General features: G+C 39.5%; 1 protein-coding gene across 1 annotated transcript in view; it reads left to right on the top strand.

The window, feature by feature from the left end:
• Positions 1 to 13,430, top strand: part of DPY19L1 (dpy-19 like C-mannosyltransferase 1) — a 111,263-nt gene extending 97,833 nt beyond the window's left edge. The window contains exons 19-23 of the mRNA XM_077491623.1: positions 1,605 to 1,724; positions 3,503 to 3,674; positions 4,012 to 4,111; positions 5,628 to 5,753; positions 7,235 to 13,430. Of these exons, the coding sequence (XP_077347749.1) occupies positions 1,605 to 1,724; positions 3,503 to 3,674; positions 4,012 to 4,111; positions 5,628 to 5,753; positions 7,235 to 7,388 (672 nt within the window). The 3' untranslated portion in view covers positions 7,389 to 13,430. The remainder of the gene's footprint in view (positions 1 to 1,604; positions 1,725 to 3,502; positions 3,675 to 4,011; positions 4,112 to 5,627; positions 5,754 to 7,234) is intronic.
• The last annotated feature ends 5,447 nt before the right edge of the window (positions 13,431 to 18,877 follow it).

Below are 18,877 nucleotides of genomic sequence, written 5' to 3'. Positions count from 1 at the left end.
CCCGCAACACGCTGAGACAATGCTATAGAGCTTCCCGGGCGGCTTCTTTAATGACTACGGAATCTCCACTGACCACGATCTTGGGCCATCCACGTTTCCCTCCGGGATTGTCTATGCTGGCCTTCCCGACATTGCGTGAGGCCAATTGTAAAAGGGCCTTTAGCTTTGTGAAAGAGGGGAGATGACCCACCATGGCGGAGCTTATGGATGCCGCGGACCTGTACTGCCTCGCGTTCTGGCCGGTGGCACAAGTCCAACATTTTCTCCAATCTCTCCCTAACCCACAGCGTTACTCTCGCTCACTGACACCTTTCGAGGAGCTCTGCTCTGGAACAGAACCTATACGACAAGTGCTCTCCACTACGTACGTATTGTTGAACACCCCCCAAGAGCAGCCACATCTCCCATGTATGAGCAAATGGGAGGCGGATATGGACCGTACCTTTACGACTTCACAGATACTAACCATGATAGGACATTGTGTTAAATCGTCCATATGTACCAAAATCCAAGAGACCAATTTTAAAATATTGATCAGATGGTACTTGACACCTAGCCGTTTGAGCTCTATTTTTCCTGGCATGTCAGATAGATGTTGGAGATGTAAAGAAGACACAGGAACGATTATGCATATCTTCTGGGCTTGCCCTAAACTGACAGAATTTTGGACATCAGTCCGTACCGTCTCACAAAAATGTACAGAATACGTGATTCCTGATGACCCAGCATTCTTTTTACTACACCTCTCATCAATTCCTGTCCGACCGTATAAAAAGTCGATCTTGCAACACCTGCTCAACGCAGCCAAATCCTGCATCCCCCAATTGTGGAAACAAGCCTGCCCCCCGACCACAGCATATTGGCTGAGGAAGGTGGAGGACATTGAGAAAATGGAGGATCTGGTCCTCTCATCGCAAGACAGGCAGGAGGTATTCAGGAACACGTGGAGTCTCTGGGATATGTTTATCTTCTCGGAAGAGGGGAAAGCCCTTCTGGGAGTCCAGACACCTGATGATTAGGAGTAAAGACACAGAGATGTGGACCAGACCCATAGCTGAGACCTCTCCCCCCCCCCCATATCCTACCCCCCCTCCCCCAATGTCCATTCCCACCCCCCCTTTTTTCCCTCCCCTTAGCCTTTTTCCACTAGATTTCTCTCTCTTTCTTTTAGTTGTTCTTTTACACTGTCTCTCTAATTATTAACTCTTAATAATTCTTAACAGAAAAAGTGAAAAGAAGAAAGGGTAGCCGTCAGTGGCTATGTAGTGATGTGCTATATTAGTTTCCTTGTATGTAAACATTTATCAGTGCCGTCAATATATTGCCAGATGCGAGGTTAACACTGAAATGTTCATGAAAACTTAGTTGATGAGGCTGCGTCCTCCAATGTAGTCATGTTTGCAATGTTTTGGTGCGGCATGACCATTTCTTGTGCCTGAATAAAAATGATATTTGTAAAAAAAAAAAATCTTTTTTTTTTTTTTTTGCAAAAAATTTACCTAGAACCCCCAAACATTATAAATTTTCTGAAAACAAAGTTCATAAATTACAGTACTCCAATAATAAAGTGGTGTTTTGTTTTGTTTTTTTGTATATTTTCACAGCTGTTATATCATGCCCTTCAACTGGTGGCGTTTGCTGTTCTTGCCATTTTAATAATGAGGTTAAAATTGTTTCTTACACCTCACATGTGTGTAATGGCTTCCCTCATATGCTCCGGACCGGTAAGAGGCAAATATATTCTTGCATGCATAATAGATGGGGGTCCAAAGTAAATCAAAATGCATAGTATGAATAAGTATGGTACAAATGTGCAATATATATATATATATATATATATATATATATATATATATAATGTGTGTATACCGCAGAAGCTTGGGACATGGAGCATTTTGGCTGACATGCAGTGAATAATAGAAGAATAAGAAGCTTTTCTTATAAATTAAATTTTTTTTTATCATCCAGATCAATAGTCAGACCTCCTTGAAAACAAAGTATCCAATAAAAAAGAATCCACTTTTTTCAAAAACAGAGAGATTGTTCTTTGAAGATTACAACCTCTTCAAGATTTCTTTATCCTGTCAAAACCCATAAACTTTAACCCCTTAGGGTCACAATTGTTAATTATTTTTTAAAATGCAGTGATTAAATAGGTGGGGTTTTTTTTCAATCTTTTTTTCTATTGCAAGTATGTGTCCATGAATTTCAGGACCCAAAGGACTGAATGTTCTGTCAATATTTTGGTATCCATAAGATCACTGAATGAGGCAGACATATATGACCACACAAGTGGTCTACATGAGTTTGGGGGTCAGAAGAAAGCATGAACTGCTTTCTTAAGGGTGGCGATTTCTTGGAGCACTTTGACAGTACATGGGTTTTGACACATGAATATATTTATGAATTGCGTATAAAAGTGTACAGATATATTTAATTATGAAAATAGATTTACACTGATTCATTTGGTGTTAAAGTGAATGTAAAGCTTTATGGTTTTGCACAGGGTAGCCCTGATTCCCTTTTTCTGGGATCCCCTGCCGTCACCCCTCTCTCTTTTTCTCTTTCTCTCTCACTCCAATCCCTCCCTTTGTGCTATTGTATTCTGATAGCGGGAGGTTTCCCCGCGATCAGAATACAATGATCACTGTTGGCAGCTATAGCCAGCTGCAGTAATCTTATGAAAATAAAAAAGTGTACAAGCCTGTTGCGCTGAAGTCGATCAATAGATGGACTTCAGTACAACCAGTCTGCCCATAGAAGGATTGAAATTCAACCAGTGCCTGCTAAACCGGCCAAATTTCAAAGAGTCTATGACCAGCTTAAGAACTTTTGGAATTTCTTTATGCGACAAAGACAATGAATGAATACAACACAAGGACCATGAAAAGATCATTATGTTCTCAAAGGAGAGAAATAAAAAATTGCTTATTGGTTGCAGATATAGTCAGATGCATCTAAAGTTACACTGTTTGAAAATCTCTCTGGCCAACTTCCGGGTCTCAATCTCCTGCTGCTGTCATTGGCAGGGCCGAGATGCCGTCACTCCTGTGCATGCACGGGAGTTCTGACAGCTCTAGCATTGCCAAATTAGTGCATTGAGCTGTGCGTGCAGACAGGCAGGTAAGTAGCTTTAATACTGAATAGGCAAAGCGTGTATCTTGCATTAAATCCTGCCTGTTCAACCATTTTTATTTCCTAGTATAATGTTCCACTTTAAATTTGTACTATATTTGGTTTAAACAAAAAATAAAATAAAACATCAGCACAAGGGATATTGCTTACCTTCAATGCAATGTGTCTCTTGTGCTGCTGTCATCTGGTTTAGTAGAAACCTTCCTCCTGACAGCTGCTAGTGTGAACCAGCCCTAAAAGATCCCCAAATACAGGGAACAAAAAAAAAAAAAGCACAGGACAGGAATATGGTATGGGACTGAAAAGCCATTTATGTGTACAACATGGCAGAGGCTTTTTCAAGTTTTTTCTTTTTATATTATTATAGCTGTTTGGGTGGATCTTCAAAAGATTCCAGTATCCAGTGGTTATCCTTCTATTAGCATTGATGTCGATACAAGGCATCAGCAACATTCAAAGCCAACTAAATATAAAGGGAGAGTTCAGCAACATCGCTCAGGAAGAACTACTGGAATGGATCAACTCCAGTACAAAACCAAGTAAGTCTACTGCTTTTTTATTTTATTAATTTTTTTACACTTCTTAGAGTAACATTCACATGCATACTAGGTTCTGCAAATAAAATACACACTTCTGTTTAAAAGTATAAAACAATAAACATGCTTTCCTGGTCTTGTGTTCATCTCTGAACAAAGCATTGTCACATGAAGCTTGAATATGTCCCTTGTGCTACTGTGGGTTATAACTATGGGCAGTAGTTTTATTTTACAGCTTAAGAACCTACTGAGCAGGTAAACTGGCTTTTACCCAAACATTGTCCATTCTATATAAGTGTCTCTGGCAAGGAGAAATAACAGTGTATTTTCTGTAACCCAGATGCTGTATTTGCTGGCGCAATGCCCACTATGGCAAGTGTTAAGCTATCAACAGGACGCCCCATAGTCAATCACCCACACTATGAAGATGCTGGTTTAAGGTAAGTTTTTTTTTGTCTTGTTTTTTTTTTTGGTAGGAATTTTCAGTGGATTGATCAGCAGAATTTCTTTTGGCACTGAAAATTATACCGGTGATGTTACAAATGTCAGATGTTACCAGTAGCTCCTGCAGGCCCCCCTTGGCATGTAAGCTTGAACTGTAATCCCAGAAGCTAAAACAATCAGCTCTGGGGTTACGATCATTTTACTTCTCTGCCCCTCTTTTCCATACAGCAGTAGACCACTGCTGTAGCGATCTGAATCCATCTGCACTTAGATCAGGCATGCAGGCAGGAGCGTGTGCTTAGCTGAGAAAACCACTCCTCCCCTCCTGAAGACTCCTGGAATATATGACATAATTTTGCCTAGGTCTGGAAACCAGAAAGTTTATTTATTTTTATTTATTTTTTAAACAAACATGTTATACTTGCCTATTCTGTGCAGTGGTTTTTCACAGAGCAGCCTGGATCCCTCTCTTCTTTGGTCCCACGCCTGCACTCCTGTCTCCTCCCTCTTGCCTGGTGCCCCCACAGCAAACAGCTTGCTCTAGGGGCACCCAATTGCTGACAAAAGCCAATCAGGAGTGCGAGTCCCCGGAGAGGTAAGACTCTTGTGGACATTGTTGTATCGAGAGAGTGCATCCAGATCTGTGCCCATCTGCAGCTTCAATGCAGCCTGATCTGTGCCCATCTGCAGCCTGATCTGGGCCCATCTGCAGGCTTGCTCCTTACTGCAACCTAATCAGTGGCCATCTGCAGCCTAATCAGTGCCCACCTGCAGCCTTTCTCCTCACTGCAGCCTGATTAGTGCCCATCTGCAGCATAGAGAACCATTATTGTCTGAATTCAGTGTTAGTTGGGATATAATTACCAGGATGTATTCTGTATTTTGTCCTTCTGATCCTACTTGTAGAAGCTGTGGCTCAGTATGCGCACCTAGCTCAGATGTGATTTGAGTCACATTTTGCTGCAAGCAAAAACATATGCCTCTCTACCTGAGGAAAGTATTAGAGACATCACAGGACTGAAGGACAGGGAGTAAGAAGACAAGAAATGCAAAGAACAGCTAGCCTAGCAGTGCCCATCTGCAGCATTCCTCCTCACTGCAGCCTGATCAGTGTCCATCTGCAGCCTTGCCGAAATAGACAGAGCCGGATCTCCTGTGTACTCGGCTCAGTGTCACGCCCAGTCCTGCCCCTTGGTCCAGATTCTATGGTGGACATAACGCAGTAGATCTGTCTATTTTGGTGGCGCTTGTCCCCTCCTTCCCGTCGGTGGCAGCCTATGTTGGAGTAGTACACGCAAACACGATTTCCCCCTATTTTAATGGGGAACAGGTGCGTGTTAAACTCTGATTTAAAGACGGCAAATATAATATACCTTCCTATCTACTTAGTAATGCTAGTAGCATAAGTATTAAAAATAGTCAATGTGAAGTTTCGCTTTAAGCAGCAAGTTAGAAATCATATGTACGTGTTTGCTATGTATTCCCAGTGAATGTTCCATTTTCATTTTTTAGAGAGCGAACAAAACTAGTTTATTCAATGTACAGCCGTAAACCCGCTAAAGAAGTAAAGAAAATCCTGATGAAAATGGGAGTGCATTACTTCATATTGGAAGACGGATGGTGCACACGAAGGACAAGGTAATGTGAGGAAAAATTGACCAATAAAAGGGGTGTGAATATGAGAAATATACACTACTATGCAAAAAGTTTAGGCAGGTGTGGAAAAAAATGCTGTAAATTAAGAAAACTTTCAGAAATAGAAATGTTACTAGTTTATTTTTTATCAATTAACAAAACGGAAAGTAAATGAACAAAAGTGAAAGCCAAATCAAATCAATATTTACTGTGACAACCCTTTGCCTTCAAAACAGCATCAATTTTTCTAGGTAAACTTGCACACAGCTTTTGAAGGAACTCAGCAGGTAGGATATTGCAAACATCTTAAGAAGAACAGCAGTGCGCAATCTGAGTGTAGTATATTAACGTATTTATTGCGGTGAAAAGACCAATAACAACTCGCATTGTGGTAAAATCAGGCTCATCACATAGTAAGGGCTTCTGGTGGACAGTCTCAGGGAACCACAGACAGACCAGGATAGGAACACTGGGTAGATGAATGGATACACCTGCAGGACCAAGAAAACACACAGACGGATGGACGGGGGGTCGCCAAACGAAGTGCAACATTAAATGTACTGAAAAACATAAGTAAATTGGCACATCACGTAAGAAAAAATGGCACTTTTAGAATGTAATCTATGAGAAGCCTCTTCCTAAAACTTGCAGCCAGGAAAGTCCAGGCATCAGGCTGGATGACAGTTTAGATGAGAAAGTGGACTTGCTCATGACTTGCATACAAAAAGTGCCATTTTATATGTGAATAAATTTTTTTTGTTCTTATTTAACAGCATTTCTACACACCTGCGTAATGCTCCGTACACACGATCGGACTTTCCGACAACAAAACTGTGGGTTTTTGTCTTGTCTTGCATACACACGGTCACACAAATGTTGGCCAACAATTATGACATACGTGATATCTCCATTACGAGCGCTAGTTATATCTCTGGCTCGTACTTGATTCCGAGCATGCGTGGACTTTTGTCCAAAGGACTTGTGTACACACGATTGCAAAGTCTGACAACAAACATTTGTTGGCGGAAAATTTGAGAACCTGCTAGGCAACATTTGTTGGCAGAAAGTCCGACAACAAATGTTTGATGGAGCATACATGGTCAGACTTTCCGCCAACAAGCTCACATCCAACATTTGTTGTCGGAAAATCCAATCGTGTGTACGGGACATAAAACTTTTGCTTACATATACTGTGCAATATCAATTCTGATTGGGTCGAATGTTTGTTTTTTTTGTTTTTTTTGTTTTTTTTCACCAGACCAAAGGTACGTTATTTTAGGCTGTACAGGGCTAAGGGGGTATCCTTTTATTATGAGAAAGTACATCTAAAGCCAACTTTTTTGACAAAAATTATATGTACCCTATTTAGTCATGTGAAGTGTGTTTTTTTTTTTTGTTTTTTTTTTTGTTTTGTTTTTTAATGGGTTTACTTTAACTGACCACATTCTCCCAGCAATGTATTTGACTGTATGCATGTCTTGCAGGACTGGGTGCAGCATGTCAGAGATTTGGGATATTGAAGATCCATCCAATGCTGGCAAGGCTCCATTGTGTTCCATTTTATCCAAGGAGTCATTGCCACACTTTTCCACTGTTTTGAGAAATAATGTTTACAAGGTGTTAAAAGTTGGAATTTAAGTTAAAATAGAAAAAAAGTTTTCTTCAGGATTGCTATGTTTTTAATTTTATTGTAAATTCATTTTACAGATATTTGTAACCTGACATTTTTGTAACATAAACTATGCTATGCAAACCTTTATTGCTAAGAAAAACTTTGAAAATACATTACATTCTTATTGTTCAGAGAGCTGCAATTGTTTTGCTTAGTGTTGCTGATTCCACATGTAAAGAGAAGAAAATCTGTATAAAGCTGCCTTAAATATTTTCAATTGGCAGAAGTTTTATTGACTAAGCACCAAAGAGAAAATTCTGTGTAAATATGTATGGAAAAATATGATGTTCTATTCCAGCAATGTTTTATGTAGCCTTGTAATATTTTGAAGCAGTGTATATATTGAGCTGTAGAGATCCCATTTAATGAGTGGTGTTATAGAGAAAGGGACTATTGTACCATGGTGCCAAAAAAAGGCCAAATGGTACATAACAAGAATACATTTCAGTGCCAGTTATAGAGCAGAAATTGCATTATGCATGCTATCATGCTCTGTACACAAATCTCCTTTAATTCTCAAAAGGTTATTTTATGTTTTTTTTTTTTTCTTTTTGGTTGTTTTTTTTTTTTTTTTCCTTTATGTTTAAAAAGTAAATGGTCTCACTGATTGAACCTGTGAGATGTGCACATACTCTTGACTTGAACCCTACAATCTTGCAGTTGTGGATTTAAAAGAATCATACCTGAGAAACACCTAGACCTATTTATTATGGTATAGTTGCCATTGAGTGATAATTTGTACTGACCTGCTGAAAGGTGGTAGCTGTGGCTAACTACACATTATGGCTGTTTACACCCTCTTTCTACTAAAAGGCCTATTGTGTAATTGTCACATATTGATTGGCAAAGAAACTTATTTCTACGAAGCAAGAAATTGGATATTAGGATAAAGTTACTCTATAGTGAACGATTCCTGGCCATCGTAGGCTGCTTTAGACTTAATACGCCATAAAAATTCAGCATGGGGAGTTAACTTGACTATGTGAGTATAGACAAAACTTTACATGGTCAATCTTGGAGACTTCAGAGAGTGAACTAATTTGTCTTGTTGATAATAGCTGGCCTTTTTGGCTGTGACAGTATACTACAGTCTGGCTCTTGCACGTACTAGTTCACCAAATCCTCTCTTCATTCCAATCAGTACATATACATAGTATTTTTCCAGCTGTAAATGCATTTCTTTTGTTAGGTCCTTAAAATGAACTTTTCTTAGTTGGTATTGAACACAGGGTCTTTAGTCATTAAGATGGGTTAAACGCAAAAAAAAGTTGCTGGCTTATCCCCTATGTAGCCCTATCACTCCCAGCTAGCCTTTGTTTTTGTTTTTGCTGTGGTCCTTGAGTAATCGGCCTCTTCTCTCTACTGAGAGAAGCTTACCTCTTCTCTATGGAAGTGCCCTCTGATGATTTTTCTATCAAGCACTGGTGACACCTCATTCTTGTGTTGGTTAATGAGTCTGCAAACCAAGCCTCTTCCTTTTTTAGGTGTGCCTTCCAGCTGTCAACAGCTCCCAGCCCTCCTCCATTGGCCCAGTGACACCAAGACCTTCCTGTCTCTCTCAGTAGTAGAGGGCAGGAGTACTCCTCTGGGGACATTTAATGGTGCACGGCAAAACACAAGTGCAAGGAAAAAGGGTCAAATTATGTCACTACCTCAGACTTGGGTCATAGCTCCAATAAAGGTGGTAGATTATCTACACGGGGCCCAAGTACCCTTTATTCTAATATTTGCCTCCAATCTGACTCCTGCTGTCCCCTGGCTATTTTGCTGCTCTGTCTATCACACAGGTTTCCTCTTTCTTATCCTGAAGCAAATTTTCTGCCACAGTATCTGATTTCAAGGACAGAATCTCAGGTCTTATAGAGGCCATTGATAGCAAGGGTTGCAATCATGCCTCCCATTCTGAATTGGTATTTGAATCTGCTCTTAAGCCAGACACACATTATCTAAGAAGGTAGCAGTAGCTTTGGAATCAGATCACAATGACACAACTGGAGTAAGAGTTCTTCCAAGCTTAAATATATCACTGGTATTGTTTGGGTTTATACACATGGATGCTGTACCCAGCCCTTGCTAGTATTCCACAAGGGCAAGGTTGTTTAGAGGCCAACAGGCTTTTTCATAATAAGGGTGGTCTCTTACATCCACCTCAACCAGGACATTCCTTCCTGATGTTCTGCTCCAAAACATCCCAAGGAAATTTCTGTCCACAGTCTTGACATGGTATATGCTGTATCTCATAGCTCTTGCCTCTTTTTAGGCAATTGGATTCCCTCCTTTTACTTCCTAAAAGCTGCTTTCTGAGTCCGTCAGGCCTTTCTTGACCCATTTGTTTACTTGGGCCTGTTGGCATTTGTTTGCTGTTGGACGTCCCATCATAATGACTGAAGATCCTGTTTCCCACACTGTACAACTAAGAAATAAGGATTTTTAACTTGTTAGAAAATCAAAAATGCTGAGGACTCAGGGATAGGGTTCTTGAAGGGGTGCCCAGGGGGTCTTTCCAATCACCTGAAGGTACAAGCCCATAACCCAGGGTCTATGAATATCAAGCATGCCTTTTGTATTGTACAGTTAAGATAAAGGATTTTTGACTTGCCTGTAAAATCTGTTTCTTGGAATACAGTACAGGACACTGGTCCGTCCCGCCTGTTCAGATCCCTATTGCTTACTACAAAGTTGAGTCTTTCTGGGAGTGGGAGGCATTATATAAGGGATGTGCCAGCAGCCTTCTTTATGCTAGTGTCCAGTCACCTCAAGGTAGCTGTATGAAACCCATGACTAAGGATCCTACGCCCTAATTTCTATTAAAAAAATAAAATAATGATCCTGCACCCTGTACTATATTTTAGGAAAAGGATTTTACTGGTAAACCAAAAATCCTATTTTATTTATTTGGCATTTATATACTATGGCCCATGAAATGTTACTTGGGATGGGGGAAAGGGGTAATGTAATTTTAAAGTGGTTGTAAACTTCAGGCATGGAATATATATACTGTGTACTTGATTCTCTCTAAAGCAGTCAGGGTCGTTTCTCCCTGATGCCTGGTTATTCTATTATTTGCATGACTCTGTTCTGGCAGCTTTTTCCGACACCAGGAGTTAAAATGGCACTGTGGGACAGAGCTGCAGCACTCAGCCTATGACTATTATCCACAGCTGTGCTTGTTCACCATACTGTGTGAAGGTGATGTGTCCCTTCCCTCCAATCAGGGCTCAGAGCTGTTGGATGTGTGAAGGCTTCAGATCCCCATCCCATGTTCCTAGAACTAAGGAGAAATCCTTTCCCGTTTGTTTTCAGAATGATCCACGGAAGAAATGACTGCAGATACACAGCTACAACTTATGCGGAGGATTTGTTTCATCTCTGTGTATGACCCGAGGCCAGACACTTCTCTGGGTGCCTGTGAGGGTTTACAACCACTTAAAGCTGCAGCTAAAGGTCAAGCTTTAGGTGAGGCAGGTAATGGCTCCTTGGGGAAAGGCAGCCAAGCGGCTCACACACTGCACACTTTTGGACTTATCAAAGTGTGAGTATGACAGCAGCCAGTTGCAACTGAGGGTTTTAACTAAAAAAGACAGGTCACAAGTATTTTTTTTGGGGGGGGGGGGGGGGGTGATCTAGTTTTAAGGGGAAACCACAGGCCAGTGTTTGTCTTTTAGGTGTATTTCAAAGTACTAAGGAGAACAACAATTCCTAAACACAATAGGCTAGCATACGTAGTTGTAGGAATTTGGTTATTCCAATGTTTTGCTCTACAGACATTGCTGTAATTCCATGTACTATACATCAAATGATAAACCATAGAAAGTAAATGAGACCAGTGTTATTTCACCGTGCAATCGTACATTTACCTTGATATTTATTTATTTACCTTGATAAAGGCCTTGCTGATTTATTTTGTTGGTTTTGCAGCAGTGACCATTTCAGTAAGAGGTAGGACCTTCATTTAGTTCTCCTGTCTAGTATGATGATATTTCCTGATAAAAGGGTTTTTACAATTTTTCTTTAGTATAGGACCCTTTTTTTCATCCCTCTGTGCTACGTCTGGCATAGACCCCTTCCCTGCCCTTCAGTGCTTACTGTGACCACACTATCACATCATTGTAGCTGGTTCTGCTTTGAGTGTTATGTCGGCATTGACATAAAGCCTGTGCAAATCATTATAGAAAGACAAGCAATATGTGTCATTAGTTTAATTGCTGCTTATTGGGGGAGTCTTGGGTAGGTGGGGCCACCCTATGTTGTTGGTTTTTTGGGGGGTCTTTTCAATAAAGTAAAAACCTTTAACTGGCATTATATGTTCTAACATTCAATGGATACTGTGGACCAGAATATAAGCAGATATAGCGAGTACCTGTAATGCCTTGGGGCAGATAGGCATCCCCTTTTGGGCTTACCTGTGAAAATTAAAGGACTAGTTGTATACAGCAATCTATATTCTGAGCTTTGTGCTCCATCTGTTTTGTAAAATCTGTGTATATACAGTATAAGCAGAAATATACAGGTAGAGTTAACAATTACTATACATAAATGCCAACATTACAACAGCATATGTGCAATAATTAGGAAGAATTCTGTTGTATCTAAAGTCCTTTCCTAGATCTCTTTTAAAGTGTAAACCCAGGCAAAGGTGTTTTTTTGCTTTAAGATTTGGGGAAAGCAGGGAAGGATAAGACAAAAAATATATATATAGGGATGTAAATATGTAAAAAAACAAAACAAAAAAACTGACATGGTTTCTAGCTTTCCCTACTTTACTAAAAATATATTTCTGTCTTTGTTGCTGTTCAGTATTGTCTTTGGGTAGACAATGGGGTAGATTTACAAGGCAAAAAGACTGTGAGTGGAGTTGCACTCATTTTCCCCAGAGCTTAGTAAATATGGTAAAGCTTCACTTTATAAAGAATACCCAATCAGGTGCAAGAAAAAAAAACAGCATTTTTGCTTGCACATGAGTGGATGATGGAAATCAGCAGAGCATTACACCGCATTTGCTAAGCCCTGGGGAAAATGACTGCACTGGGTCTTTTGCCCTAGTAAATCAACCCCAATATGTCTTGTTGGATAGCAATACAACCTGACAAGGGTTTTATCCCTTCCCTGCTCTATCCAAAACTAAAAGAAAAGGTTTTAACTGGGGATGCACTTTAAGGACAAAGCAATGTACTCTGTGGCCCTGTGTGAATAATGTATGCAATATAGCAGACAAGTGCATAAATACGCCTTTAATAAGTATTTGCTAAAGAAATGTTGACTTCCATGTGGCCTTTGATCTTTGATCTGTGTCCATTAAAGCTTTTTGCTTTTCATATGACCATATTTTCATGTAACAGATTTTAAAAGATTATCTGATGTTAGGATTAGGATGATTTTAATGTTTTTTTTTTTTTGTTTTTGTTTTTTTACTTTCTGAGTGTAAAACCTAAAGTGGAAAGGTTCAGCTTTGGGTGCATTTGGGGTATCTCTGGAGCGTACATATGCATTGTCATTCACATCTGTGGGCACGAAAATTCATTCAGAAGGAATAGTATTTGTAATATTGTGTATACCAATGCCAGTTTACAATTTATGTTTAAAACAATTTTATTATAATATACTGTAACTTTATTCTTTTCGAAAATATTTACTGTTATACTAATTTTACTTGATGTTAGTAGAAATGAAAGTGTATCTCACATATGTATATATTTTTACGTAAGACTCTAGATGGTGTACTCAAGCTATTTTGCTTTCATACATATGCTTCCTATTATGTGTCATTTATAGTTCTAGAAAATACACTGTGAATGCCCATACCACTTGGATCATCTACAACAGCCTTTGTTGTACATTTCTCTTTTATCCATTGTATAGGTGTACTGCTGGGCATAAGCAGGGACGTTTGGGGCTTTAACATTTTATACTATTCCGATGTAATAATCGCTTATAACACCATTACACAATCATTGTGAAGAATGGTTATGTTTAAATTAATGGTCCAAAATAGATGACGTTTAAAGCAAACATTTACTTTGCGCAGCCTGAATAAAGTGACAGGCATATTGGGGAGAAAATATCATGAGGCACCTAAGCTCCCACCTCTCCAGCATTTCATTATTGTTCTAGTTTACCACTACAGCCCTAATCAATACTTGGTACTTCAAGGTGTTGGTGACCTGACACCCCCCTCCCCCCCCCCCTTTCGCAAATCATTTAATTAAGTATTCAGTGCCTGAAGAACAAATTGCCATGCCTCAGTCCTGTCATATGTGGCTTTCATAAAGTCAGTAGCTGCGTAGGAATTTTAGGGAAACGGGCTGCGATTTGCAGTTCGGTGCAGTGGGCAAGTAAAGTAGAATCAGGCTTATTATGGTTTTAAAAGTCCTGGTTCATTTTAAATGTGAAATCATATAGTCTAACAATATTACAAATGTGCCCAGTGGTTGGGTCAGAAGCTTTTTCAGTTTCCCATTAATTTTTGACATTAAATAAGGAAGGGAAATTGTGATACTGCATTTTATTACTATTAGCTTGTGTTACTTTAGGTACAACTTGTTTTGACACCGCTCTCACCACTATTTAATGATCTCACAATTACAGCCTGTGTGTCAAAGGCAGCATCCGCTGGCCAGATTATTCCCTAATAAATAACTAATAGCACCAATCTCTTGCCCAATAACTTTTACATCATTTGTGATTCCAGGAAAGAGCAGAGCTAGTCCGGGCAGTCAGATATGCAGGTATGATCCAACTGCCACAAGTTTTTTCTGCAAACATGCCAGGATGATCTGTGTGTGCATGTTTATTACTATGGAACAGGAGACCATCTCCTGTACATCTCAGGGATAAACCATCCAGATTGGCAAGGAAGATTCAGCCAGGTCACAACAGCCAGAGGCAATTGTCGATCCTTTGGAGAATCTGTAGCTGCTGCTCTTTGTTTTTAATGTAACCTACTAAATAAACTGAAGCTGTGCACATATGGTTAAGGCCTTCCTTCCCTCTGTTCACCGAGAAGAGGTAAAGACTGGCTAAAGTGCTCAGAGGGTACCCTTAAGTTTCATATCAGGCCAGGATTTGGCCTTATAGCCAGCCATACCTGTGTGAGCAGATGAACAGGGAGATTCTGGAGTACTTCAAACTGGCCAGATCAAGCAATAATCAAGTTGAATCTAATTCAGTAAAAAGAATACTTATTCTTAAGAACCACTATGCTGAAATCAGTTCAGCGTGTATTCTGATTGGATGCTGTGGGTATAAAGCCCTGTAAAGTTTTTGGGCACCTTGGGTTCCACATGATTAAGCACCCCAGGGTGGATTGAAACGTGTTGGGGGCATAGCCTTGTTGCTTGTTGGAGCTTGGGCTGAGGCTGTCATACACCACCTTACAGGGTTTTGCTATGATGTGTTACTTTTATAACTTCCTTTCCCTACTAGATGTTTTGAGATGGGGCAAGCTCTGTCCTTGTCTGCACTACTAGCAGATTGTCATGCAAGAGGACCTGGTAGAGCCTTGTGTGGCACCTGTCAGTTTTGTTGTGGGTAACTGATGGTTGCTTGAAATCACAACCCTTGTGTGATCAGTATATCGGAGACTGGTTGTTGAAGGAGATGTTGTCGTATCATATGTAGGCTTTTCAGTTTTATGAGAGATTATGGTAGCTTCTGTCTAATAACCACTTTTAACAGGATTGATCCCAAACCAGGGCTACAAGCTGGTAGCTCATCAACATGCTAAAAAAAAGTTTGTAAATGGAGGATCTGACACTTTTATTCTTTCTCCTGTATTGGCTGAGGATCCAGCCTGCACCAAAGGCTTCCTTCATCCAACATCTAGGACTGTTACTACATTTGGAATGGGCATGTCATCATGGGAAGGTCCCTTCTGTTCAAAATTTGTACTAGCCAGGAGTTGGATGATGGAACACAGTTCAGTAAGACTATAAACATCAGCTCTCAGATAGGAAGGAATTGATTTCTTTTAAACCAGGTCTTAACTATTATACAGTATATGAACAGCATTGGCCTTTTTAAATGTTGGAACATTTAATTTTCCTAAAACTACTACATGGTTACTATTATCATACCATGCAGAGTATGTAATAAATAGAAGCTATTAAGAAATCAAAAACAACTTATTTATTACCTGCACTCTGTTACAACTAGTAAAGAAAAAAACCCCAAAGAATGTTTGATGTAAAATTAGCCATGTTGTTGATGTTCTTGGTGGTGTCATCTTCTTAGTTGTGAGAGCCGGGGCCTAGCTTCTTTCCTTTAGCAAAATGGCATGGTGTGACAGAAAGAGATATTTTATGGCGAACAAGGGTCGCAACTTGCAGCCAACGGCAGTGGCTGCTGGTGGGTATTTTTTTTTGGGGGGGGAGGGGGTGGGCAGCAAACAATCCCCTGCTTATCCTCCTCTTCTGCAGCCAATAGGATCACTTCTCTCAGCCAATTGGATGATGGGTCTCAGGACCCATATGGATGCCCACCACTGACCAAGAGTTATGAATCTGGTACTGCAAAGAACAGTAACACAGTACACCTGGCTTTATAGCATAACAACTGCAGAAAAAAAACAAGTATTTGTGTTTGCTCTATAAATGCAGGGGAATGCTTTGACCAGGCCCATCTGCTTGAAAGGCAACTAAGCTCACCATTGTACTACCAATAAAAGATTGCTATGTCAAATATCCTTTTAGTATTTACAGAATATAATTGATGAAACTTTATAACTTAAGTAATACTTGATTTCACAACTTGTTTTCATCAAGCCTTAAAACCAATAGTTACTTTTTTCTTAAAGTAGAATTCTGCAATATACCCAACTAATTTTTAACCATCCCTCCCCCTCCTAACCCCTATTCTGAACAACCTGTATAAGAAAGAGCTTTAAAGTTGCCTATTTTTTTAGGCCACTCCAGCCTGTTAATGTGATCTCGCCTGTGTCAGTCAGGACTGGCTGCAGGGAAAGGAGACAACAGCTGTCAATGCCTGGGAGTGGTGACATCAATCATAGGCTTCCTATGGCCATCCATTGTAGGTGCTCCTCTCCTCTGTAGCCACTGACCCAAGTGGCAGATCAACGTGACTGACCCAAAACCTGAAAATAGGTAATTATACAGGACGTTCTTAAAACTGGTTATTTAGCATAGATGTTTGGGGGGGACATTTTTGAAGCGAACCTTGGACCGCACCCCCCCACTTTTTTTTGTCAGGTGGTCAACTTGTGCACATTTCAGATGCATCCAGCATTGTCCCACTGAGATCATCTTGTCTTCTGCCACCTCATGGCCCCGCGATGCCATTTTGCATGTGACTGAGTGGCCGGCCGGCTCTTCTAGGTTCACCCGGCGCCCCTCCCAATGAAGCCACGCTAAGCATGCCCCCCTCCTCCTCCTTTCTGAATAGACAGGTATGCCTCCTGGGATACGTCAAGTGCATATCCTAAGAGGCACAGCAATAACTGTGCACTTCCTTGCCCTAGGCAAGAGACATGCATGGGGGGGGGGATGCAAATTTTCATTAAAAAGTGAATAAACAACAAAAAGACCGCGCTAATCATGTGGTAGGAGGGGAGAGAAGAATGGGTTGATTGGAGGTGAGTTTCCTCAGGGTGTAAAGATCTGTTTTTAGATTAGTTTATCCTGAAATCTGAAATTTTATTTTAAGCATTCGTTTTTTTATTTTTTTGTCAGCTGACAAACTTTTTAAAACAATACAGTAAAATCAATATGTAGCTTAAATAATGTATGTGTTACAATGATCTTTTTGTTACACTTAATGGCAAATATTGAGCTGTTCTTTGCAACTATTTGCATTTAAAAGCAAAGTCTGTATTTCTTATGTTTTATTAGTGCAATATAGGTGAAACCTGTTTTTTTTTTTTTTTTTTTTAATGTTCATATCTCCTAAGTGTTCTCACTGTACAAACTTTTTTTTTTATATATATATATATATATATATATATATATATACATTATTTTAAGTAGGCTTCAATTTGTTTGGAATAATGTGTTACAACATTCGGCAAAGGTTTTTGTCATCTGAGTTTGTTTAATTCCTAAATATGCTGCCAAGTGATTGTCAGCTGGCTGTTTTGTTAAATGTTACATTGATTATCTATTAATGCTATTGACTGTATGTAATATTCTTAGAGGCCAATACACTGTCTGACTGAATGCTGTTTATAGTTTAAATGCGCTTCAATAAGGAATGTGTTAACAATAATACAAGAATATGATGCAGGCAATGCAAAAGGTGCTTTTATTTTAGTTGTCTTGTTAACCAGTATTTTAATGACTTTTGTGCATGTGCCAGAATTTAGTGTTTTTTTTTTTTCTTTCATTCATATTGTTTTACATAGGACATAATTTTGCATGCCTTTTTAAATATATTCGTACATTTAATTTGTAATGTTAATACAATGTAGAGCCTGTGTATTTAGTGCTGGATAAAACAAACTGCTGCAGGAGAAGTGGTTAAGAAAGGTGGATATGCTTTTTTTTTTTCTTTTCTCAGCTATGTTAGCTTCAAAGTGTATTTTCATCTTTGTTTCAAATTTGAGAAAACGCCATGATATGTGTTCTCATTCACACAGCATACCAAAAAAAATTTAAAAAGGTGTTTTTTACCTTTTTTAGATGTTTCTTTTAGGAGAAGGCCTCATTTCTGCACAGGGATTTTTAAACCATTTCAGAGTGAGTCTGTCCTGAGGACAGGTTAAAGCTGGCCATAGATGGATCTTTTTTTTTTTCAGCCAACGGGTTGATTGGAAAAAAAAAAATCAATTGATTCATCTATTCACACAATTGAAGAGAATAGAGGAATCCTGCACATATTTCAATCCATCTAATGACTGACTATTGTTGAACGAGAGCGTTGGAATTTTTTTCTCTGTCAGCGGTCACACATGGATGGAAATGCGGCTGGTCCCTGCTGAACTGCTGAATTTCGATCTGTCTATGGTCAGCTTAAAGTAGAACTACAGGCAAATAATTGTATTTTTTATTTTTTTTGATAGAGTAGGAAAGGTTATAACCCATCAGTTTATTTTTGCCATCTGTATTCCATTGGGGAGATTTCCCGCCACTTCCAGTCCCATAGCCAAAATAGGAAGTGAGTGGACATCCCTTCAAATTAAAGGGAATCCATTGGGGGTCACCAGAACTAGTATCCTCATTGGAAGATTTCCCCTAAATTACTTTTTTGGGGACAATCCAAAATGTGGGATTTTCTTTTACTTTCAATGACAATGGTAAACAGGACAAATAGAGAGGTTAAATCTCCCTGTTGGGGACGCAGACAGCAATAAAACCTGAAAGGTGTTCTAATCCATCTCCACTCTGTCCAAAACTAAAGAAAAAAAGGTTTGCCTTTTTAGTTGTTCTTTAAAGTGGTTCTAAAGGCAAAAGATTTTTTATCTTGATGCATTCCATGCAGAAGGTAAAAAATCTTCTGGGTGCAGCTC

The sequence above is a fragment of the Lithobates pipiens genome, unplaced genomic scaffold, assembly GCF_037356315.1.
Source record: "Lithobates pipiens isolate NorthernLeopardFrog02 unplaced genomic scaffold, aLitPip1_a1.2 Scaffold_19, whole genome shotgun sequence".
Taxonomy (NCBI): domain Eukaryota; kingdom Metazoa; phylum Chordata; class Amphibia; order Anura; family Ranidae; genus Lithobates; species Lithobates pipiens.
This window is presented reverse-complemented; position numbering and strand designations above follow the sequence as displayed.